Genomic DNA, 22,628 nt, shown 5'->3' on the forward strand with positions numbered 1-22,628 from the left:
TGTATAATTTGTGTATATCCTCTAGTCACTTTTCTCTAAAAAAATGCAATATATGTATTTCCTTTGCCATAGATAATTAGATATATAATTATGTTCTGATTACAAATTTCAAACATTTCTAGTATGTCGTTGACCCTCAAAAAAAAAAAAAAAAATCGTTTTAGTCATGCGTTGGTTTTAGTGTTAAGATCACAACAACTGAAATTTGAAACCATGGAACAAAACACGTTCAAGTTTTGGGATTTAACGACGCGATAGATGGTCCATACGATTGTATAAAATCATCTTTCTTTTTAGTTGGCCTAAAAGCATCCATTAGGTTTTGGAATTTTTGTGCTTTTTTTCAATCTTATATATAGATCCGGATATTCCTTGCTGTTACAAACACGATACTATACCCAGTTAGATATATGTATTTGCTGACCTCAAAAAAAAAAATGACAAAAGTATTGAGGACTCTATTTATTTTATTTTTTTAAATTACTTTTATTTTTTGCGATTAATATGCCTTATTGATGAAACAAAAAAATTACCAAAACTTCGTATTTTCGTAACGTGACGACATTGTGAATATAGCGGGAATTTTGCTTGGTCAATATACTGTAGCTTTGTTAATTTTGACTTTTGCCATTTTTTGGGTCATTACCAAAGAACGAAATTGTGCGTTTCTTTGTTATTCGGACCAGATTGGGCCTGTTTGAATAGAATATGGGCCTTTGTAAAATGGACAGCGAATTTTTTAATTTCTTTTTTTTTAAGTCAGCAAGGGAATTATATTTGTTGTCGACAAACAATATTTTCTTTAAATACCCTGATGGGGTTATTACATATTTCTTCCGTTGATCATAATCTTCTAAAATTTGTCCGTACTAAAACGCTCGAGATACATTTCTATAGAGTGAGTTCTGAGTACCTATCTTACTACAGTACTACTGATCATGAGTTGTGATTTGTAGTTCGAACAAGAGGGTTTAGTCCATACGCCGCTTTTGAGATACTTAATTTGGGGTTCGTTGGTTTGGAATTTGGAATATTTGATTATGTATGTTATGTAATTAGAGGATGTACGTACATTGGTTTTTGTGAAATTTCCTTATGTTTCTGATTAGGAGGAATCAAAGCATAAACTTGAGGGTAAAGCTATTTTGTGTTTCAGGGATTTTGGAATCGAGAAATAACAATTCAACACATAGAAGCCTCAATTTGAAGATGTCGAGGTATCTGTCCACTTTGGTGCTGTCTGGATAAGGAATAAAATTTTCGAATATATGTGTTATTGACTTGTTCCTTGGACCTTTTTTCATCTTTCTATGGTATCCTCTGATCAAGATTGGCTACAAAACTTTCAAGCTTCACATATATGAAAAATAAAAACAAAAAAGAATAAAGGCTATATGATATGTCTTTCTTTTTGTTTTTCCCCCAACACAATGATTCTACAATCTTTACGAGTCAATGTCTCTTCTGTGTATTCCTGTCGGTATAAGTTTTTAGAATAAACAGAAAAACTGTGGATGAAGTTGTTTGTGTTGTTTACTGAAGCTGTTTGTGATATTATAACAATTGTCTTTTGGGATTTATATGCTTGTCTAAAGTTGATTTTTGAAGTCGCATGATTCAAAAGCTTCACAAGTGCTAATAAATTGTCATTATCTCTAGATGATATTACTAAAACTGTAACAATCAAAAAGTACTTGTATAGTTTTCTTGAGTATATAAAAAAAAACTGTTAAATACTCCCAACAATATTATACTGTATAATCAAAACCTCATGCAACAAATAAGACAACGATGTAATCGTGCCTTACTCCGCCGAATATTGTGATTAATTTAAAAGTTAGAAAATTATGTATATTGAAATTTAATATTGAAAAGGTAAATCTGCTCGCCGACATTTGGTAGACGAAGAAAGGAGGGATGTTATGGTCCAAAAGATCCTTTGGGGAATTACACAATCTCCAAAAGCTGGTCACATGTGGCTCATTCCTGTCCAAGTCAAAGCTTCTACTTTCTTTATTTTACTACACAAATTTATTAAACTTATTATTACTCTAATCTTCCTTTGCAAAATGCCTTTATTGCTCCTTAGACTTATTTATACTGACTGTTGACAAAAAGAAAGACTTATTTATGCTGACTAATTTTCACTTTTCGACTTTACAAACCGAAAAGCTTTTATTTATTACGATGAGGTGACAGGGAATTGATACTCATAGTTGCGAAGTATCTCATATTTGGTCTTACCGTAAAGACTTTTTATTATATATATCTATGACTAAAGTTAAATTTGAATTTTGGTTATTCGTATTTGATATGAAATGTCTTTTTGGTGTGCAAGATCTTGGATATTTTTTATATATTTTCAAGTATGCAACATATCCAAATTGATTCCATCGGTGGCATCGATAAATATACTGAGAACCTTGGAAAGTTTCTTTAAAATCTTACAAATTCACACATATTTCTATACATACCAAATTGATTCCATAAGTGGATTAATAAATTCTAAAAATTTGATTCTTTTCATTGTTCAGATTAACTCTCATGGAGTTATCCTACGTATTAATTGAATTTTTAACTTTAGAATGGGCTTCTTTACCTACTACACACAAGGGGTTCGTTTGGTCAGTAGTTCAATGGACAGTGACTTTGGAGTAGATCTGGGCCGTTGGTCATCGGCTTATTGCTTTTTGATGCCGTTGGATTGGTCGTTTCATGACCAGACCAAACCAATTTGACTTCTTTAAAGTGATGCAAGTAAAGTCATCGTTCTAAGATTAAGTCACGCGCCTGCCCAAGCAACTGAACGTCATACACTATATAATAGATCCAAATTAATAGAAAATGGGAAAACGAAAGATTTTAATTTTTCTGGGAAATAATACAGTATCTATTTTTTTTTTTAATAATACAGTATCTAAGCAATACTTCAGCGACAAAAGAAAATATATAGAAATATATATACGATTATACGACAGTTGTTATGTAAAGTAGTGTCTACAAAATTTCCTACATCAATATCTTCTTTAACGATTCCTTTGGAAATTGTCGATAAAATTGAAACAATATATAAAGATTCAAAAGATTATAAGACAATTGGATGCGTTAACGTTAAAATACTACTATCTACAAACAAAAAATACTAAATGTAACCAAAAAAAATACTACTAACTTAATTACAGTGCCTGTTTTTTTACTATTTTTAAAAAAAAACTAAACGTACTGTTTGTTTATTTCCGACTCTTTGTTTTGTAACAAATTGTATCGCACAAGATCTATCAATTTATGGCATTAATTTGTAAATACCATAGAAACCAAAAATGAAAAGTTTGTAATACTGACCGGTGACCAAAAAATCTGTACGAAGAGGTTTTTGATTGGTCGTATGTATTTTGTTTTAGCTGTATATCATCATCAGTCAAAATCACTGGCTTTTTATTCGTTTTTCTTTTAACAACTGCAACTTACAAATTAGTATAGTAATTATATATACATGTAAATCAATAGAAAATGGATATTAGTGGATGGAACAAACAATTTTATTCTGCCCATGCCATGGGCTGTGATGGACATTATGCATTATTTTTCTTGAACAATTAAGACAAGAAGATTCAATGCTTTTTATTTTTTTCTTTCTTTTTGTTGTGGCCCTTGTCTTTAATTTGATCCATAATTCCAATTTCTCCATGGACGTGTCCTGATTAAAATAAAGGTAGAGGAAATGATCTCTTACTTGCCTTTAGATAATCTCTGCTGGTTTTCTCATGGTAGGAGGAGTTCTTCTCCCTCTTTCCTTTTGTGAGATAATACATAGGCCATTTAGAAAAAAAAAAGAGGCAAACTATAAACATTTGAGACAAAATTATCGATTCATTGTAGAAGACCAAAAAGGGTCAATCAAAACTTAAACTAGTTGCTTTCTACATCTTAAAATTACAAAAATATATCACAAAAAAAAACATTCAAAAAATAACCCTCTCAATGTAACGGTTACAATATTTTTCTAATATATATATATATATATATACTTTTGTAACTGTGAGAAATGAGCGATTAACCTAGTTAGTTAATCATAATGCTCACAACTTTGGTAATGAATAGTCAGGCGATCAGTAGAAGACTAAAACTTAAAACGACTAATTGAAATCTATTAGATTGGCGACACTCAAAGTGTAGTGACTGAGCTAAAAAACGAAGTTTATCAAATTTTATAAAATTGTGGATTGGACCGAGTATAATCGGATTAAAGCGTCTAAATCGAGCAACCAATTCAACTGACCAATTTTCTTTATGAGCGTTTAGACGAGCATTTTAATAGACGCCTAGACCAATTTCTTTAGGCCATGGTTACGAGCAAGACCAAATATTAAGACTGTAAATACTAGTATTTATAAAATACGAAAAGCAATTTCATTGTCAAGTAGCATTATATCAAGAATGTTCTGGATTTTTAAAAATAATTCGGGTTCTAACTTGCCACTGTGGTATTGTTGAAATAGCATTAGCATTATTTACTAAAGATAGTAACCTGTAGACAATCACGAGTGATGTAAGAAAGTTGCAGTTTCTTGTGATATTTATATATACACCATTTAATTAAACAGGAAACAAACTTGGCCATACAAAACTTTCTACAATCTAGTACTGTATTTATCCATACTAAAATCTAATCAACGTCCCTTTCCCATATATGAATGTACAAATAAACAACAAATAAAACAGGTCAAGATCTGTAGACTAAATGGTTTAAAGTACTACCCAATATGGCAGCCTAGTGATTGGAGATAAGCTTTTATAAAAAAAATTTTACCTGAGTTTAAGCTTTGTAATTGTAGTTTATAATATAAAAAATTATATACCTGCAAAAAAATATTTTAAATTTACGGTTTTTCTACTTGCATTTTTGAAAATCTGTTTTTGATATTTCCCAAATGTTAAAAAAAGAGAAGGAAAAATAAATAAAATAAAGAGAGGTCACTAATTCTATGTTTGGCGCGTATATTAACCACCACCGGCAAAACACCCACGAAAAAGGCGAGCACGCATAAAGAAAGATCAAAACCTCCCATCACTTCCAAAAAGAAAAAATAAAACTTGTTACGACATAAAGAAAATCGAAGCCGAAAATTATATAAATTTTTATTTTTTTTAAAGTTCAAAAAAGTTTCAGCTTTGAAGCTAGGGATCAAGCGAGTGAGAGTGGTGTGGAAGCGAAACCACGATCTGCGTTTTTTTTTCTTTTCCTTTTCCACTTAGATTTCAACAACACTCTTCTTCGATCGGAGCTTCCGACATTCCAACAGAAGCTAAACAAAAAAACAAAAAAGACATCTTCTTTCGGTCTGAGGGGGATTTGTCTCCCTCGGCAGAGGTTAGGTTATAAATGGAGCGGTACGGTCGCGCCGGTGAAGAAGGGTCGCGATCGGATCCATCGCTTGAATGGACCTCCCATGGAGGCGAAACCGGAGTCGAAGGTAAAGCTATCGATTTCCTGCTTAATCTGCGATTAGCGTTCTGAGATTAAATGATTTTCTTCCAAATGCGTCTTCTTGTAGCTTCGATGTGGCGGTTAGGGTTGAGCGGCGGCGGAGCTGGAGGAGCTGGAGGAGGTGAATCGTACCCGGAGCGACCCGACGAGCCCGATTGTATCTATTACTTGCGAACCGGCGTTTGCGGGTACGGGTCGAGATGCCGGTTTAATCACCCACGAGACCGTGGAGCGGTAAAAAAAATTCCCAATTTTGATTCTCCTTACTCACGATCTTCAATTCCTCGGTTTCAGATGATCAGATCGCTGAATCAGTGATTTAGTTCTTGGGCATTGTTAAATTTAACATTAATTTTTTTGAAAAAAATTGAGAAATTTATTGGTTTTTGAAAGCTGTTTGATTTGATGTTTAGGTTATTGGAGTTGTGAGAGGAGGAGATGGAGCTTTACCGGAGAGGATGGGACATCCGGTTTGTCAGGTTTTTTGATGATGTGAAGTTGAAACAATCTAAACCATTTTTCCGGATTTGAGCAATGCATTTTCAATTTATCTGCTTTTTGTTTACATAAGAAATCTGTGAACTTTAGACTTTTTTTTTCCCTTTTCATTGTTCTTCCTCAGCATTTTATGCGAACGGGAACATGTAAATTCGGTGCTTCTTGCAAGTATCATCATCCTAGACAGGGAGCTAGTTCCGTTACGCCTGTCTCGCTAAGTTATTTGGGATATCCATTACGCCCGGTTTGTGTTCTATATAGTCCCATGAATGTTATTTGGTTTATCAATCTTCCACACATTGTTTCTTGTATGATCTCTTAAAAGCTCCTCTGAATTTGGTTGCAGGGAGAAAAAGAGTGTTCTTATTACATGAGAACCGGTCAGTGTAAATTTGGTTTGACCTGTAGATTCGACCATCCCGTGCCACTCGCTGTACAGGGCCCACCTCAGCAGCAGCCACAGCAGCAGCCGCAGCAGCAACTACAGACTATTTATCCAACACTTCAATCTCAACCCGTGCCTTCGTCTCAACAATATGGGTTAGTTTTGGCAAGGCCTTCTCTTTTACCTGCTTCATATCTTCAAAGCCATTACGGTCCTCCAATGGTTCTGCCTCCTGGAATGGTTCCATACCCTGGTTGGAATCCTTACCAGGTATTCTATTATCAAAATTCGCTTTTTGAAATTCTTCATTTGCTACCTTTTTCTTTTAGCTTAAAGAATCAAATCGGTTTTGTTTTTTAAGGCTTCTTTAAGTGCAATGCCTTCCCCTGGAACTCAGCCCTCTATTGGATCGAGCTCTGTTTATGGAATCGCACCGTTATCTCCTTCAGGGACTGTTTATACTGGAACATACCAATCTGGGGCTTCCTCGAATACCTCAAAAGAACAATCTTTTCCTCAGCGACCTGATCAACCTGAGTGCCAATACTTCATGAGAACCGGAGATTGTAAATTCGGATCTTCGTGCAGATACCATCATCCTCTGGATGCAGTTCAACCTAAAACCGGTGTTCTCCTCAGCTCCATTGGCCTTCCACTTCGTCCCGTAAGTCTTTTTCCTTTTTCTGTGGACGCAAAACTCGATCCAATATGATAATTGTTTTTGCTAGTTTTGGTATGAGACAACATTTCAATATGTTTTGACGCAGGGCGTAGCGCAATGCACTCACTTTGCACAACACGGAATCTGCAAGTTTGGACCGGCGTGCAAGTTTGATCACTCAATGGCTTCTTCACTTAGCTACAGCCCGTCTGCATCTTCGCTTACCGATATGCCCGTGGCTCCATACCCAATCGGATCATCCTCACTCAGCGGAGCATCAGCTCCAGTAAGCTCAAGCAATGAACCCACCACAGAGGCTGTGACTGCTGCAGTTTCTTCTCCTATGGTCAGTGGCTTGAGCCGTCAAGAGCCAGCTGAGGCCAGTGGTGACTCTGCTAGCGTCAGTGGCAGCGTAGAAGCTAAGACTTCTTCAAGTTAAACATAAAAAAAAAGAGAGGAAAATATCCTCCTCAATTCTTCATGAACTAAGCAACATTAAGAAAAGAGAAAAGAAGATTATTTTTGGGGTCTGAGATTTGATGGAAGCAGAGAGACCAAAGCTTCTGTCATTTACCATTTGTCCATATATAATATAATTCTCTCATACGGCCTTCTATCTCTCTCTCTCTCTTGTTTTTTCTTTTTCTCTTTCTTGAACAACGATTACTAAATAAATGGCCGCCTTGTTCACACGACATTCGATTCCTGAAAACCCCCTGTTTTTTATTCGTCCATTCGTTTCATGAATCTGGAGCATCAACAACAACTCCACGAACTTATTAAGAAGCAGAAACGAATCTACGATTCACGTTTTCTCTTAATTTTTTTAAATTTTCGTATCCTTGACAATATCATTACTCATGACAAGAATAACGTTACGTATCTTCTACCAGAAAAGATTCAGCCGATAATGCAAATGTTGACAAAAGAGAAAACAGAGAAAAATAGGCAAATAATGTATAAAAAATATTGTGTTCGCGTCCATCTGACACTTGATAAACTTAAGTTTTTAATCCTCTGAATCTCAAACTTTTTGATCCTTTTCTCTTGTTAATCACGAAACTAAAATTTTGTTATGTATACACAAGCATAGAAGGGACTAATTTTCGATAAAACAAAATTAAAATTAATTCATACGATTAAAAACTTTTAAAATCCAAGTCAACAAGGACAACATTTTTCACCCAACCAGACTGACATTCACTTGCTATGTTTAAAATTACCTTAGTTATATATTTGACAAGAAAAACTTAGCAAACTGATATTCTGGAAAATGCGTAAACAGAGCTCAGAAAATCATCTCAGATGCTTGCGCTTCTTCAACGATGAAGGACTCTCACTTGGTTGCCTTCCTAAGGCTCGCTTTGATGGTGTTGCACTCTTCAAAGATTTAAAAAAAAGAGAAGAAAGCATAAGCATCCAAAGGAATCAAATCAAAAGACACTACAACTATATATATGTTTTAACTCTTACCTTTGCGAGCTTCTTCTCTTTACGGGCTTGCCTCTCTCTCTCATCAAATTCTTGGTTTTCTTTCTCAATCAGTCGAATCAGAGTGTCGCATCTTCTTGCGAGTTCCTGACTCGTGCGGGATTTCACAAACCAGTCAAATCTGAACAAAGGCGATGTCCTGAACGCTGCCTTTAGCTCATCCCAGTTCCCATACCCAAGTTTGTGGATCATGCAGATCTGTTTTAAAACAAACAAAAGTTTCCAATCAATCAAAGCTTCATAATAGATAATAGAAACATAAGGAGCGAAAACGAAACGATGAAAAAGACAGACCATGAAACGGTCGCACTCTTCATTGTAAAGCTTTCCTTTGTTCTGACCATATTGAATCTTCAGTTCCAGCCAAGGGTTTCTGTAGCGATCGAGTTTCTTCCCTATGGCTTTCATGATTTCATCTTTCCTAGAGATTCTTGCCTCTCCCCTCTCTATGTTCTTAATGATTCTATCATAGTCTGCCAATTTAGAGGGCATAAGCTCCTTCATAAGGTAAGAATTACTTTACTTAGCATCTGAAGGTCTTGTGTTACATACCGTTCAGCTCCTTGTATCGCTCTTTGAATACTTTGGCGTATCTTTCTACTTCTTCCTCTGTTTTGCCTTCCATCTCCGATGCAATGCTTTTGATGTCATTGCGGCCATACTTCTCACAAGCCCTAAGGAAACTATTGAAGTCTCTTCTGCTCCATGTTGAGAAACCCTGGAGATTAACAATTACAAACAATTAAACAAGGCCCGGCGAAATCACAAATAATTAATCATCAGACGTTGTCACTTGCCTCCTCCAATAAACCCTCCTTTTCTTCTACTTCTTCAGCAGTTAAGGGATCTCCACCTTCAAACATAGATTTCTTAATCAGTAATAGGTTCGCTGGTAAAAATGTAAGCATAGTTGGCACAAACTGAGAAACTGCTTGACCTTCTAGTTCTTCTACATCAATTGTGTCTTTCAACTGATTCTTCTGATGTGTTTGCTGAAAAAGAAGCAAGTTGCTTTTATTAGCCGAAAAACTCGCTCTTGGGCACAACAAACCAGTGACAAGTATTTTACTTAAAAGAACCCTACCATGAGATAGCGTACTTCCTTTTCATACAACTCGGTCAATCTCTGAATGTTAAAAAACTGGAAATCGTGCCTGCAGGACAAAGTAAAATACCATTAAGACAGGGAAAAGGCAATTCACCGATGCAGAGTAGAGTTTATGAGGTTCTCACAACTGGGGCATGCGCGGAATTCTAGGCTCTTTAGGTTTAGCTGGAGCACCTTGCCGCAATGTTTGCTTAAAGTATTCAGATTCAGAGTAACTGAAGATACAGGAGATAAAGGAGAAGGGATTTTTCTGTGAGATAAAGTTTACGAAAACAGGCAAAGTAGGAGTGCACAACGTATAGGCACAAAGAACATTTACTTGCGCTTCCTCTCCCGCTTTGGTGGATCATTCCAGTTGTCGCTCACAATCTTTTTAAAATCAAGCTTGTTCTCATCCTATAAAACATAATTATAAAAATCTCAGTAAATTGATTTTCAGTAATGTAGATCAAAACCAGGGTATGACATGAAAGCTTAAACTATGCAAAGAAATATACCTTATTGTCATCATCAAAATCATAGAAGTCAGCACCTGCAACAAATCAAATAAAAATATCCAATTATTACACTATTAATACAACAGAGAAGGGGAAAAAGGTCCATGAAAACCCTTACTGTCATCCATTTTAAACTGTATCGCATCTTCTGTGAATTTCTTCATCTTGGCATCAAGTTCAGCTGTTGCCTCCTCTCCTTTCGCAATGATTCTATCAATATCCTCGTCTGTGATTGTGCTATCTTTAGAACTGAACACCATCTCAGCCCCATATCTTACCATTTGAAGCAATTCATCCTTATTGACAGCTGCAAAGTAAAAATAAATATTAATTCTCTTAGAGATGAACCAATGCATGTTGCAAACTCGGTATAAGAAACTTACTTTTCTGCTCTGCCAATCGCCCTTGTTGAATTACCAGAGCATCAAGCGCCAACTTCTTGTAAGCTCTCTCAATCACTTTCTCCTCAATAGCAGACTGTAAACAACCAATACTTTATTAATCCGAACTCTCATAGTCTGTTCTTACTTGACATACAAGGGGATAGTATAAAACCTCAGTGCAGAATCGAAACACTTGAACTTCTTTTTTTTGACCAATCCTATGGGCACGATCCTGAGCTTGCAAGTCGACTTGTGGGTTCCTGCCAAAATCCGCCAGACTCGTCAAAAGTGAAGAGAATACTCACAAACTACAATGGACAGAGTAGAGACTTACCAGTCACTATCATAAAGAATCACGACATCTGCAGTAGCAAGATTGATACCAAGCCCTCCTGCTCTAGTAGATAACAAGAAAACAAATTTCTCACTTCCTGGTTTGTTGTAGGCTTCGATGGAGGCATCTCGTTCATCACCACCAGTATTTCCATCAATACGGCAGTACAGATAACCGCGATACATTAAATAATCCTCAAGAATATCCAAAAGCCTTGTCATCTGACATTATATGAGCAAAGAAAATAACAACGCTCAGACTTAAATAGAGAAAATAAATAGAGAAAAGAAACAGAGAATATGAACCGCAAGAAACAATTATCTCCCGCTGTTCTGTACCAGCGATTACCTGAGAGAATATCAGAACTCTCGAATCACGTTCCTTCAACTTAGGAAGCAATTTATCCAAGAGAACCATCTTACCTGAAAATAACAATATAAAGATGCCTTAAAAGCACATTTACACATAAATCTGAAGGATTTAGTTTGAATGCTAGTCTTACCAGCGTTTGTTATAAGGTGATCTCCGGTGGTATATGGGGGACCAGGCTCTGCACCCTGGAAGAGATAAGGGTGATTACAGCATTTACGAAGTTGCATTGCAATGTTTAGCAGACGTTTGCGTTCTCCGCCAGCATTAACCGCTTCAAGATCCTTCTGCAGTAACGCCTTATAGTACTGTTTTTGCATCTGAGACATGCCAACTTTAAGTATCGTCTCCTTCTTTGGAGGCAAACCTTTCTCAACATCTGATTTAAGTCTCCGAAGAAGAAATGGTCGAAGGACCTAAGAAGATACAGGAAGTTAGCCTAACAATTAAGACATGATAAACTCGATAGATGCAATAGGTACATACTTACCTTGTGAAGTTGTTGAACAACTTCCTGCTGGTCATTTTCACCAGAAATCTGAAACCATTCATCAAAAGTCTCTGCTGAACTAAAAATCTCAGGCAGAAGAAAATTGAGAAGAGCCCACAGTTCATGAAGATTATTCTGCATATACGAGAAAGCATGAGGTAAGAGGAATAGAAAAGCAAGAGTACAAACAAACTCGTACAAGAAAGGTTGTTTGAAATTACAATTGGAAGCAACTTAACAACAAAACTTCAGTGTCCAAATAATCAAGAATAAGATAGAGCAAACCTGAAGGGGGGTTCCCGTGATAAGAAGCCGATAATTGGTGCTAAAAAGTCTCATGGTTTTAGAAAGGAGTGAATTTTCGTTCTTGATTCGATGCGCTTCATCGATGATAATATAACGCCAGCTAAAGCGACGCAGTGCTGTCTTTTCTTTTATGGCCATCTCAAAGCTTGTGACACAAATATCAAATTTCCCAGCAACTAGGAGGTCATCACGAATATGTCTCTGCATTATTTAGCAGATATCTCAGAATCCCGGGGAAAACATTTACATAAACTCTGAGATGGCATACAGCTCGTGACTTACCCTTTCCTCAGGATTACCAAGGAATTTCACAGCACGCAAGACAGGACAAAACCGGCGAATTTCGTTCATCCAATTACCAAGGGTTGATTTTGGAGCAACTACCATATGAGGACCATTGATTCCTCTGTATTCATGAAGGTAGGCCAACAAAGAAATCGTTTGAAGCGTCTTTCCCAGACCCTAGACAACAGAACAAAAAACAGTTTAACGATTAGCATCACAGAAAATAGAGAACTAGTTTTGCTTGTATCCTTGGGGGAGCCATTGTTTACCATTTCATCAGCAAGAATTCCATTTATGCCATTTTCATACAGCCGAATGAGCCAGTTTAAACCAGCTAATTGGTAATCTCTTAATTTCCCTTGAATACCTGTAAGTTGGGAAGAAAAAGGTGAATATCCTAATCTTAGAAAATTTACACTATACGACCTAGTAACTGTGAAGTCAGATAGTTATATGTTACAGAAATGGAAGGAGATCTCAATAATATTGCACCGTTTGCTCTCAGACAAATGATCAATATGCAATACTTCCAGACTAAAGAGAAATATAAAGATACTTACAAGAGGGCTGTGTGAGCAACCTCGTGTTTCCAGATCCAGTTAAGCCATCCTCTTCTTCCTTTAAATACTCTTCATCTTCCTCCTCTTCAGTTACTTTGGATGCATGACGACCCCTGAAGGTAAAAGTTAAAACCCAATAAATCAGGGCTTTGCACACCATTTTTATTTAGAGACCAGAAACAATGAAGAAACCAATAATTAAGGAATCAATTGAACCCAACACACCTTCCTTTCGTCTTCTTCTGAGAAGAAGATGGATCACCTTTAGCAAAGTGTGCAAATAACTCAGTTTGCTGCAGAAGATACTTCAGTCTCCCTTTTCCTTTGTTGTTCTGAATGCATGGAATGGTTTAGATCGTCAATTTCATAAGCACACAAAAAGGTAAAAGCAGCTCAAATCGTGAGAAAATTATTACTTCACACAACGCACCATATCCGCATCTATGGAAGCATTTTGTGAGTCCAGCATCTCTTGAATTTTTTGCTTCTTCAACTTCTGCATCTCTTTAAGCCTGGCTTTCTCACGTTTGCTGATCTCAGCTTTTTCATCATCTTCTTCGTCCTGCATATTCCATATTACCACAATGAGCGACCATGCAGACACTTTCAAAGTAAACAGAAACGAAGCGGAATTAGTAGACTAAAAGCAACGAACGTAGCAACACAAACAACAAAGTTAATTCTCGCACTAGCGAACACCGAAACCACTACACTCAATGGAAATTCAAGAACAATAAGACGCAGTGACACTGAGAAAGCGAAAATCACAGCATCGAAACGAAATCGGGATGCACCTACCTCGTAATCATCTTCCATAGGGGCGGCCTCTTCGTCGGAGACTGGGGGTTCTTCGGGTACGGCCTCATCATCGGAGTCAGAAGAGCGAGCGACAGCTTCGAGCTCCTCCTCGTCTTCTTCTTCTCCATTGTTCTTAACCGGCTCTTCATCCTCCTCCGACGAGTAAGCGTCATCAGAATTCGAAATTCTCGCCATGTGAGCTGCGAATCCGGATTCGCCTTGAGATCGAGGGTTCGTTTTGGGGAAAGTACGAAACAAATCAAACAAACAAAAAAAATGAAAATTTAGATACAATTGTGTAAAGTGCAGACCCCGAAACGACCGAAGCTTCAGGGTTATTCGCTTATTAATGACCGTTGATTAGGGGTAATAAAATCGACGGCTACGATGTGTAACTAGTCGCTTCGTCGAATAGTATTTACCCGCCACCTGAGGAAGAGAGTTTTGGAAAATTCCCGCTTTGGATTTCGTTTGGTATTGATTGGGCCTATTGGCTCCTTAAGGCCTATATTGAAGCCCAAATTGTTTGTATTTTGGGAGGATGCTTGAGCAAAGTTTTTTACACATGTTATAATGACAATAAACTTTGTCTCTTCAAGCAACCACATCCAGATGTGCTTCCTTTCTTCTAACTTCTAGTGTATTACTTGAGTTCATACTACTCAAAACTCCATTTAATGAGATGGGATCATTTCTCACGGTCTGTGTAGTAATTATATCCAAACTTGCAAGTGTTGCTATGCTCGCCCAACTCGATCTGATTCTACTCCATCTTGGCTTACACGAACTTTTCTTTCTCGGCCGTGTATTGCCTTGCTTACTAGTTTGGAATCTCTTAATCAAGTTTTTGTTATTATAATCTGACTCGTCTAGTCTAAACCCACCTAAATGAATGTTGAGTATGGTTTCGTTCAATAAGCAAGAACTAGAAGAACAAGAATATGACCTCATCATGCTCTCTTAATCCATTTAATTAATGCCTTAGGAAGAAAATAAAATACTCGATATATAGCAATCAGGAGAAAATCCTTTTACTAGCATCTTGATGAAATCTTCGAATTGTTACTATTTCAGAAACTTTTTAATATACTTCGAATCTTTTTGTATATTTTGTTTGAATATCGCCACAAATCATCTCTTTTAATTTTAATTTAGTTGAATACGGAGGAAATAAAGAAACCATGATACATATTCATTGTTAGGCCTGACTTCTTTGTTGGCCTGATAGTGTTTGGTGCTTTTGTTAGGACACAAATCTGTTCTGTTTCGTCTAGCTGATTAAATAATTATTTCTTGATGTGAATAAATAGAACCTTAAATAATCTGTTCTGTTTCGTCTGGCTGTTATCTGAAGAAGTTTCTTCTTCGCGTTAAAATATCATAGTATAATTGAGAATTGGTAATGCTACTGTTACTTGCAGTTCAAGATTTTAACACATCTACATAAGATAAGATATCATTTACATAATATACAGCCGCAAGTAGAAAGCAAAGTAATACCTAAGAGCACATAATAAAATTCCTGTTTTATGCAAATGATTGTTTAACTTTAACCACTCCCCATTTTTCTTTCCTTTTTTAATTTGTTTTGTTTTGTCATATTGGTTATCAACTTCCAATTTCCTCACCAACCTTAAATGGGGTTGGCCTAACATATTCATATACTGCATTATCCACAAATGCCTACATATATATATTAATATAAGATCAGATGCAAAGCTTTTTTTTTGTTATACGAAAATATTAATTTAACTGTATTTTAGGCTGGTTTGTATTCTCGAAAACATGACTTTTTTGGGCCGTTTCCATGTGTTTAAACTCATATGTTAAAATGTGTGTTTACTTACTTTCAAACAAACCATAGTGTTTTATTTCAAACGTCAGAAAATTATATATGTAAGTTTATAAACGCAAACAAAAAAATTAACGGGAATTAAAAATAATAAACTTTTTATTCGCAATTCATGCCCATGTATAATACATACTTATTTCTTGCCGTGAGGGCAACCACAATCCATCGCCGGGACTATATATACACACGTATTATAATGTATCAGCCAATTTGATAACTCAACCTCAGTCCATACTGAACCTCAAATTAAAACCTCCATCTGCATACACAACAGAATAAAAGTATATATCATCTATAAATAAACGTTTTGATGGCATCTACCGAAAACCCTGATCCAGAAACCGGTAAATCCAAACCGCTTCCGGCTTCAGCTGAACCACCACCACCACCACCACCGTCTTCAGCCGCCAGTTTCCTAGACTGCCGGAAAATAGACGTCACGTTAAGAGTTTTGCTTTTCTCCGCCACATTGACTGCTCTTATAGTAATGGTGACCAGCGACCAGACCGAGATGACTCAGCTCCCTGGAGCTCCGTCTCCAGCTCCTGTCTCCGCCCAGTTCAATGACTCGCCCGCTTTCATGTCCGTCTCTTTAGACTAAACTCAATATTTGATCATCATAACTAAACAAGAGACTTCGTATTATATGCTTTTCAGTTTAAACTGTAATGTTAATATTGTTGACTATATATATGTGCAGATACTTCGTGGTGGCTCTTGTAGTGGCAAGTTTCTACGCCTTAATCTCAACACTTATTTCCATCTCTCTACTCTTGAAACCTGAATTTGTTGCACAGTTCTCGATCTTCCTAACCTCATTGGACATGGTAACTTGTTTCACAAGTAACTTTGAATCTTCCACACCAGGTTAAGTTTACTTAAACATATACTCTGGAATATATCATATACACATGAACAGGTGATGTTGGGGATTTTGGCGTCTGCGACGGGAACGGCGGGAGGAGTCGCGTACATAGCGTTGAAAGGAAACGAAGAAATTGGGTGGAACAAGATTTGTAATGTCTACGACAAGTTTTGTGATTACATCGCAACTTCGCTTGCCTTATCTCTCTTTGCTTCTCTTCTGCTTCTAGTTTTATCCATTTGCTCTCTTTCCAAGAGATCTACATGAACAAATACTAAACCCATATGAAAAGTCCTATCTCGTAACGTGTTATTTGTTCACACGCGCGTTTGTGTGTGCCGTGTGTATCTTTGTGTCGGATTTGGTTTGTATCGTTGTGCTAAGTATATCTCAATATATCTATCTGCGTTGTTCTGACTTTTTGAGCATAATCCATTCATTTATCTCTTTCTAAACTCGTTAGTTACTGCTGTAACTGCTGAAATCAAGCAAACGATTTAGATGCCGCCACGATCCTCTATCTTAATTGACAATTTCTCGAGTCCTATATATCTTTATCTTACTTCATTTTGTGAAAAACAAAAAAAAAGCGTATCAAATTCAGAGTCAATGTTTTTTTTTTTTTTAGTAAAAGAAGATTATACGACCGTTATTGCGAACTTAGTTGAATCTGGTCGTGTTTTTGTTAAAGATCAAACAACCACAACACCTAAACGGTGTTAGTATGTTAAAAACAAAAAGCCCTAAACGGTGTAAGTTGAATATCATCAATTTTTGTTGTTGAGTGTGGCAGAAATTGTTGGCATCATCAATCTCATCTTAATGCTGATTGAATTATATTTTTGCTGATCGTAGTTAAATGTTAAACGCAAAAAAAAAAAAAAAGTTAAACGCAGTGTTAGCAGATAACGATGATTACAATGTGGTCTAAGAGGCCAATTATCGTGGGACTCATTTATCTAGGCCCAATAAAGCTATACTTATCAAAATATTTTCTTTTATTTTTTTTTATTTTTGTCTGTAATATTTGGTCGCGCCAAGTAAAACGAAAAAGAAAAAACTAAAATTGATTTTTACTCAGAGACCAGTGAGTGATATGACGTCTCCGCTCCCACTGTAAATGAGCTGTTTTTCACTTTCAGACTTGAAGTTGGGGTTTTCCGATTTTAGGGTTTTTTTCTATAGAGGAAGAAGAAAGGCGGGCTTTTTCTATTTTTGGCTTTTGGCTTTCTTTTGTTCTGAATAGTGTGAGTAAGGAACAGCAAAATGATGATAAAAGACTGTGAGGTAGAAGTGTGTTCTGAGGAGGAAGGTTTCGAAGGGGCTTGGTTCCGAGCGGTTTTAGAGGAAAACCTTACTAAATCAGGACGAAAGAAGCTTCGTATTCGCTACATGACTTTGCTAAGCGACGACGGCTTCTCTCCTCTCATCGAATTCGTCCAACAGAAGTTCATTCGGCCAATCCCGCCGGTGGATCTACAGAACACTGTCGTTTTGGATGAAGGAACGCTTGTCGACGCAGATCACAAAGATGGGTGGTGGTCTGGCGTTGTTGTGAAGAAGAATCTTGAGGATGACAAGTTTTTGGTTTACTTCGATTCACCACCGGACATTATCGAGTTCGAGAGAAACCAGTTGCGGGCTCATCTTCACTGGACCGGTTGGAAATGGGTCATACCAGATTTTAAGGTACGAGGCTGTGATTTTGATTCAAGCGGGTTAATTTTGTTTCTTAAATTTTGCTGCTTTCTTGCAAAAAGGTTGAAGCTTTGTCGTCTCTGTTTTGTTTTGTTGCATGCAATGTTTAAAGATCCCTTTTTTTTAATCCGTTTTTGCTTTCTTTGCTTTTGTTGCATCTAAACTTAAAAATGGTTAAAGGTTTTTCAGCATTGGTTTTGAATCTGAGAGTAGACCTTTCAACTTCTCTGTTTGTTTTCCTTGAAGGATTTGGATAAGTCGTCCATGTTCTGCACCGGGACAATGGTGGAAGTCAGCTCTGTCGAAGATAACATGGAAGTTGGGTGGTTCCCTGCAATGATAGTTACAGAGACTGAAGAGGATGACGAGAAGAAATTCATTGTCAAGGACTTGACCTGCAATGGTGATGATGCAACCACGACTCTTGATCCGCACCGTGTTAGACCCACTCCGCCTCCTTCTTCAGTTGGACTGTATAACTTGTTGGAATGTGTGGAGGCGTTTCATAATCTCAGATGGCGTCAAGGGCTTGTGAGGAGAATTCTCTCTGAAAAACGCTACATGGTTTTCTTAGAGGCTACAAAGGAGGAATGTGTATTTAAACACTCGGATGTTAGACCTTTGATGGTGTGGGAAAATGGGGTTTGGCGTAACGGAGCAAAGGTATCGATTTCACTAATTTCAGTCAACATTCTGTCAACTTTGGTTCATTGGTCTGAATTGAAGCTGATATTTTCTTTCCATTTGCAGCAAAAGCCCGCAAAAGAAACTCCTTCCAACGTCATAAACAAGAATCCAATGCGCTCTTGTTCTGGTGCTAACCAAATGACTCCTATAGGAAGATCCCTGAATCCAGATGACGGTGGAGAGACACTCGCTACAGCTAAAACTATGGCTGTAAGTTAGACACTCAATAATTTCGTTTGCTTTTCATCATGTCTGGTTTTACAAATATTGTTACTTGAATATAGTCCACTGGAGATTTGAGAAAGAAGAGGGCTGATGCTGTTACGTATAAGAAAACTCCTCCGGTCATAACCCCACAAGTAACATCAGCAGGTAATTGTGATCTTCTTCACCTCGCTAAGTTTAATTCTTGAATTCCTGCATCATGAATTTTGATCTTTAATCTCAATGTTTTTCAGCAGAAGAATCTGGTTCACTTGTAACTCCATCCCCAGTCATAACTGCAACAAAGCTGAAACATACGGAGACTGAAACCGAAGGAATGAAATCCTCTGAGAAGACGCTTGAGCCAACAAGAAATAAGAACAGCTTGGGAAACGATTCCACTCGACAGAAGGTAAAGTTTAGTTTTTCGTTAGAAACATAATCGCTCTCGCTTTCACTAGATGGTGCTTATCATCTTAGCCTCGTTTTACACTCTTTATTCAGATGCCTGAGGAGGTGAATAGCGAAGCTGAGAGTAGAAAAAGGAAAAGAGAACAAGAACAACATTCAGCCGTGAATGAAACTGGTATGTTTCAATCAGCATCAGCCATATTAGTTTTGGTATCTTTGTTTCTTGCCAAATCTGTTATCCGCAACGATGATGATGTTGATTATTAGCTGCTCTTTACTTGGATAGGAAATCTATCTACTGAGTTGGAAGATGGGACACCCACTTTAACTGTGAGCTAGATTCTTCTTCTTTCTCTCTAGCTTTTTGTTTGCGTTTCTTCATGTGTTCGATGTTGTTTTACAAACTTTATTACCTGAAAATAGGCCACTAGAGGTTCGGGAAAGGAGAGAGCTGAGCCTGTGATGAATGATAACACCCCTCTGGTCATTACCCCGCAAGCAACATCAATAGGTAGATCTGATATTCTATAACTCCTTTTGTTTAATCTCTTCACCATGAATACTGATCTATAATGTCTATATCTACTAGCAAAAGAATCTGTTTCAATTGTACCTTCGTCTCCGGTCATAACTGAAACACCATTGAAACAAACAGAGGCCAGTAGTGTACGAATGACATCCCCAGTGAAGGCACTTGATCCAGTGAGTAATCGGGATGGTTTGGGAAATGATTCAACTCCACATAAGGTAAAGTTAGTTCCTCGTTTAGAACATAATCAGTCTCAGTTTCTTGGTAATTTGTTAGACGATGCTTACCATATTAGTCTTCATGATTGTTGTTTATCTTTGAAATGATGGTCTTACACTCTTTCTGCAGATGCCTGAGGAGGAAACCAGCGAAGCAAAGAGTAGAAAAAGGAGAAGAGAACAAGAACAACACTCAGACCTGAATGAGAATGGTATGTCTTAAATAGGCATTAGCCATATTACTTTTGATATCTTTGTTTCTTGCCAAACGATTAATCCTATCCTTGGTTGTAATTTGTAGATGGGACTTGCATTGGTTCAAATGTTGAGAATGGTACAAGTAAAAATATGTGCAACGATGGTGAAGTTGTTGATCAGCCTCTCTCTACGTGGATAGGATCTACTGGTTCGGCTATCTTTTCATGATACTAAAGCCGTTTCTTTCCAAATTAGCTTAGATTCATCCACTAAAAAAATTGCCTTGTTTATTTTTTTTTGCATTGATCTGTCCAGAGGAGACACCGAACGTGGTGAATAATTCTGCTGCTGTCACTTATGTGGAGGAAAGACAACAAAACGACACACTAATGACTTTGCCTTTTGCAAAGAAGTCGCCGTATTGGAAGACATATGAAAAGACGGAAGGCTTCAAATCAGTTCCACAACGCCCTCACTTTAGCCCACTGGTTGAAGCTAAAGACGATATCCGTGAGTGGTCAGCGGTTGGCATGATGGTGACCTTCTACGGGTTACTAGACGAAGTCAAAGATCTGAAACTCGACGATTCCGTGAGCAAGGTCAATAATCTGAGCGTTTCCTTGGCCGATCTAGAGAAGCATGGTTTCGACGTTGCAGCCCCTCAGTCACGGATCAGCAGAGTGTTGTTTCTCAAAGATGTGCGAGCAAGGAAAGCGGAAGAAGGAACATCTTTTCAGAAAAGGATTGAAGAGGAAGAGAGTGGAAGTCGCAAGTTAGAAGAAGAAATGGCTGAGTTGAAACTAAAAATTCTTGAGCTGCAGAGACAAGAGGCAGTTGCAAAAGAGATGAAGGAAGCCACTGACAAAAGGACACTTGAACTGAAATCAAGTGCCGCTATGGTTTTCCAGGAGATGGAAGATGTGGAGCTTGAGTTTAAGAAAACTGTGTCGGCTCCATGGTAATAAAACTATGACTACCTATAAGCTCTCTCTCTCTCTTTCTCGCTTTTGGTATATGAAACGAGTAGATTAAGTAGAAAAAAGCTGTGTTAGATTGTTGCCTCTTATGGAATCAGCCACTATAAACGTTTTTGTAGATCCTTCATGTTGATGATGTTTAGTTTAACTAACCTCTACAAGTTATTGGCTTGGTCTCAAATCTGCTTTTATTTATTTGTCGCTGACTGTTTTGGAATAATATAAGTTACTGGTCTTGGTCTCGTGGCAATGCAATGTTATCCACAAAGGCGTAAACTGTTTGGTCTTTATAGTGAACGTTGTTTTACGGTTTTCAGAAGGAAAAAACTATTTCTTTTGACAAACAAAATAAAGATTCAAGAAAATCTCTGAACACTGAATTTAAGCTACCAAACGATGATCTTAATGCTGAGGTCGATTAGAGAGAGCAGAACTATACTTGGTGGAAGCAATACAATAGGACAAACCCAAGCTTGGAATAGATAGCTCATAGCCGCAGCAACGAGAAGGGAGATAATAGTGAAAAACAGGATCGGAACTAACACCCAAAGAAGCGCCAAAACAACCAAAACCAAAGTTTTTGGATCACAAAGCTCAACTACTCGAGATCTTTTGAGCTCACAAAAATAAACATCCTACCAGATGATATGTAAGTTTTTATTGTTTCGGGTTTAGTTGGGTACTTAACACAGTCAAGCAATCTTAGGGAGTCTCATTATATATATATATATATATAATCTGGTAGTCCCTATGTTAATTTGTGTCAGCTCAAATGATCTGGAGTAGTTGAGCTTTGTGATCCAAACTTTGATCTTGGTCGTTTTTGGCGGTTCATTTGAAGTTATTTTCTGATCCTATTTTTAACTATTTTCTTCCTTCTCTGCTGAAAATTTTGTTCTTCGTTTCTTTAGAATTTATAACACATTATGCTGGACAGGAATTGATTATAGAATATACTTGTAAAATAGAAAAAGTCTATACAATAGGAAAAGAAATGGTACTTACATTGCAATTTTTCCATTTCTGCATCTTTCCCGGCCTTAGAAGCTGTTTTGAAACGTGCAAGCTCATCTCGTGTCTCATCTCGTGTCTATACAAAGACTCTTCGCCGATGATAAATAAAGCTCCTCTAGTTGCATACCTACCAAATTTCTCCACAAGGTCCACATTGTTGTGCGTCTTCACTTCTAGCTTTCGGAAGAACCGCTGAATCAACATAGTGACAAATCCATTGTAAATCTCTTCTATGGGATCTTGAGGCTCTAGTGGCCTAAACTTCTTGCTCCCATTGAATTTGGCTCTGGCTTTCTCAGACATACAATTTTGAAATCTCCGG

The 22,628-nt window shown here is 37.2% G+C and overlaps 4 protein-coding genes across 4 annotated transcripts; 3 read left to right on the plus strand and 1 right to left on the minus strand.

The window, feature by feature from the left end:
* The first annotated feature begins 5,045 nt into the window (after positions 1–5,045).
* On the plus strand, positions 5,046–7,724 carry LOC18023510 (zinc finger CCCH domain-containing protein 34). The gene is made up of 7 exons (XM_006407886.2): positions 5,046–5,474; positions 5,556–5,722; positions 5,902–5,967; positions 6,111–6,230; positions 6,333–6,641; positions 6,733–7,035; positions 7,139–7,724. Exons 1-7 carry the CDS (start codon positions 5,384–5,386, stop codon positions 7,469–7,471), a joined length of 1,389 nt encoding a protein of 462 aa, XP_006407949.1. The 5' UTR covers positions 5,046–5,383; the 3' UTR covers positions 7,472–7,724.
* Positions 7,725–8,124: 400 nt separating this feature from the next.
* On the minus strand, positions 8,125–13,949 carry LOC18023511 (ISWI chromatin-remodeling complex ATPase CHR11). The gene is made up of 24 exons (XM_006407888.2): positions 13,654–13,949; positions 13,286–13,417; positions 13,081–13,187; positions 12,856–12,968; positions 12,565–12,662; positions 12,293–12,472; positions 11,990–12,211; positions 11,705–11,839; positions 11,348–11,630; positions 11,194–11,267; positions 10,846–11,066; positions 10,684–10,771; positions 10,512–10,605; positions 10,247–10,435; positions 10,129–10,163; positions 9,951–10,027; positions 9,757–9,846; positions 9,608–9,677; positions 9,461–9,515; positions 9,321–9,376; positions 9,076–9,241; positions 8,818–8,996; positions 8,506–8,721; positions 8,125–8,412 (listed from the first exon to the last, which is right to left on the minus strand). Exons 1-24 carry the CDS (start codon positions 13,846–13,848, stop codon positions 8,329–8,331), a joined length of 3,159 nt encoding a protein of 1,052 aa, XP_006407951.1. The 5' UTR covers positions 13,849–13,949; the 3' UTR covers positions 8,125–8,328.
* Positions 13,950–15,718: 1,769 nt separating this feature from the next.
* Positions 15,719–16,782, plus strand: LOC18023512 (CASP-like protein 1D2). Its single transcript, XM_006407889.2, has 3 exons — positions 15,719–16,087; positions 16,206–16,332; positions 16,425–16,782. Exons 1-3 carry the CDS (start codon positions 15,816–15,818, stop codon positions 16,635–16,637), a joined length of 612 nt encoding a protein of 203 aa, XP_006407952.1. The 5' UTR covers positions 15,719–15,815; the 3' UTR covers positions 16,638–16,782.
* An 845-nt stretch (positions 16,783–17,627) lies between these two features.
* LOC18023199 (DUF724 domain-containing protein 6) lies at positions 17,628–21,425 on the plus strand. Its single transcript, XM_024159654.1, has 12 exons — positions 17,628–18,059; positions 18,315–18,731; positions 18,819–18,965; positions 19,040–19,127; positions 19,214–19,371; positions 19,464–19,545; positions 19,657–19,700; positions 19,794–19,881; positions 19,960–20,117; positions 20,248–20,329; positions 20,419–20,523; positions 20,631–21,425. Exons 1-12 carry the CDS (start codon positions 17,637–17,639, stop codon positions 21,275–21,277), a joined length of 2,439 nt encoding a protein of 812 aa, XP_024015422.1. The 5' UTR covers positions 17,628–17,636; the 3' UTR covers positions 21,278–21,425.
* The last annotated feature ends 1,203 nt before the right edge of the window (positions 21,426–22,628 follow it).

Source organism: Eutrema salsugineum, unplaced genomic scaffold, assembly GCF_000478725.1.
Source record: "Eutrema salsugineum unplaced genomic scaffold, Eutsalg1_0 scaffold_13, whole genome shotgun sequence".
NCBI lineage: Eukaryota > Viridiplantae > Streptophyta > Magnoliopsida > Brassicales > Brassicaceae > Eutrema > Eutrema salsugineum.

Excerpts from the sequence above, each read along its gene's own strand:
- LOC18023510 (XM_006407886.2), top strand. The coding sequence starts at position 5,384 with ATGGAGCGGTACGGTCGCGCCGGTGAAGAAGGGTCGCGATCGGATCCA. Across the intron at positions 5,968-6,110 it reads TGGGACATCCGGTTTGTCAG|CATTTTATGCGAACGGGAAC; the intron begins GTTTTTTGATGA and ends GTTCTTCCTCAG. Across the intron at positions 6,231-6,332 it reads TGGGATATCCATTACGCCCG|GGAGAAAAAGAGTGTTCTTA; the intron begins GTTTGTGTTCTA and ends ATTTGGTTGCAG.
- LOC18023511 (XM_006407888.2), bottom strand. The coding sequence starts at position 13,848 with ATGGCGAGAATTTCGAATTCTGATGACGCTTACTCGTCGGAGGAGGAT. Across the intron at positions 9,242-9,320 it reads AGGAGGGTTTATTGGAGGAG|GGTTTCTCAACATGGAGCAG; the intron begins GCAAGTGACAAC and ends GTTAATCTCCAG. Across the intron at positions 8,722-8,817 it reads AAGAGTGCGACCGTTTCATG|ATCTGCATGATCCACAAACT; the intron begins GTCTGTCTTTTT and ends GTTTTAAAACAG.
- LOC18023512 (XM_006407889.2), top strand. The coding sequence starts at position 15,816 with ATGGCATCTACCGAAAACCCTGATCCAGAAACCGGTAAATCCAAACCG. Across the intron at positions 16,088-16,205 it reads AATGACTCGCCCGCTTTCAT|ATACTTCGTGGTGGCTCTTG; the intron begins GTCCGTCTCTTT and ends ATATATGTGCAG. Across the intron at positions 16,333-16,424 it reads TCCTAACCTCATTGGACATG|GTGATGTTGGGGATTTTGGC; the intron begins GTAACTTGTTTC and ends ACACATGAACAG.
- LOC18023199 (XM_024159654.1), top strand. The coding sequence starts at position 17,637 with ATGATGATAAAAGACTGTGAGGTAGAAGTGTGTTCTGAGGAGGAAGGT. Across the intron at positions 18,060-18,314 it reads GGGTCATACCAGATTTTAAG|GATTTGGATAAGTCGTCCAT; the intron begins GTACGAGGCTGT and ends TTTTCCTTGAAG. Across the intron at positions 18,966-19,039 it reads CTACAGCTAAAACTATGGCT|TCCACTGGAGATTTGAGAAA; the intron begins GTAAGTTAGACA and ends ACTTGAATATAG.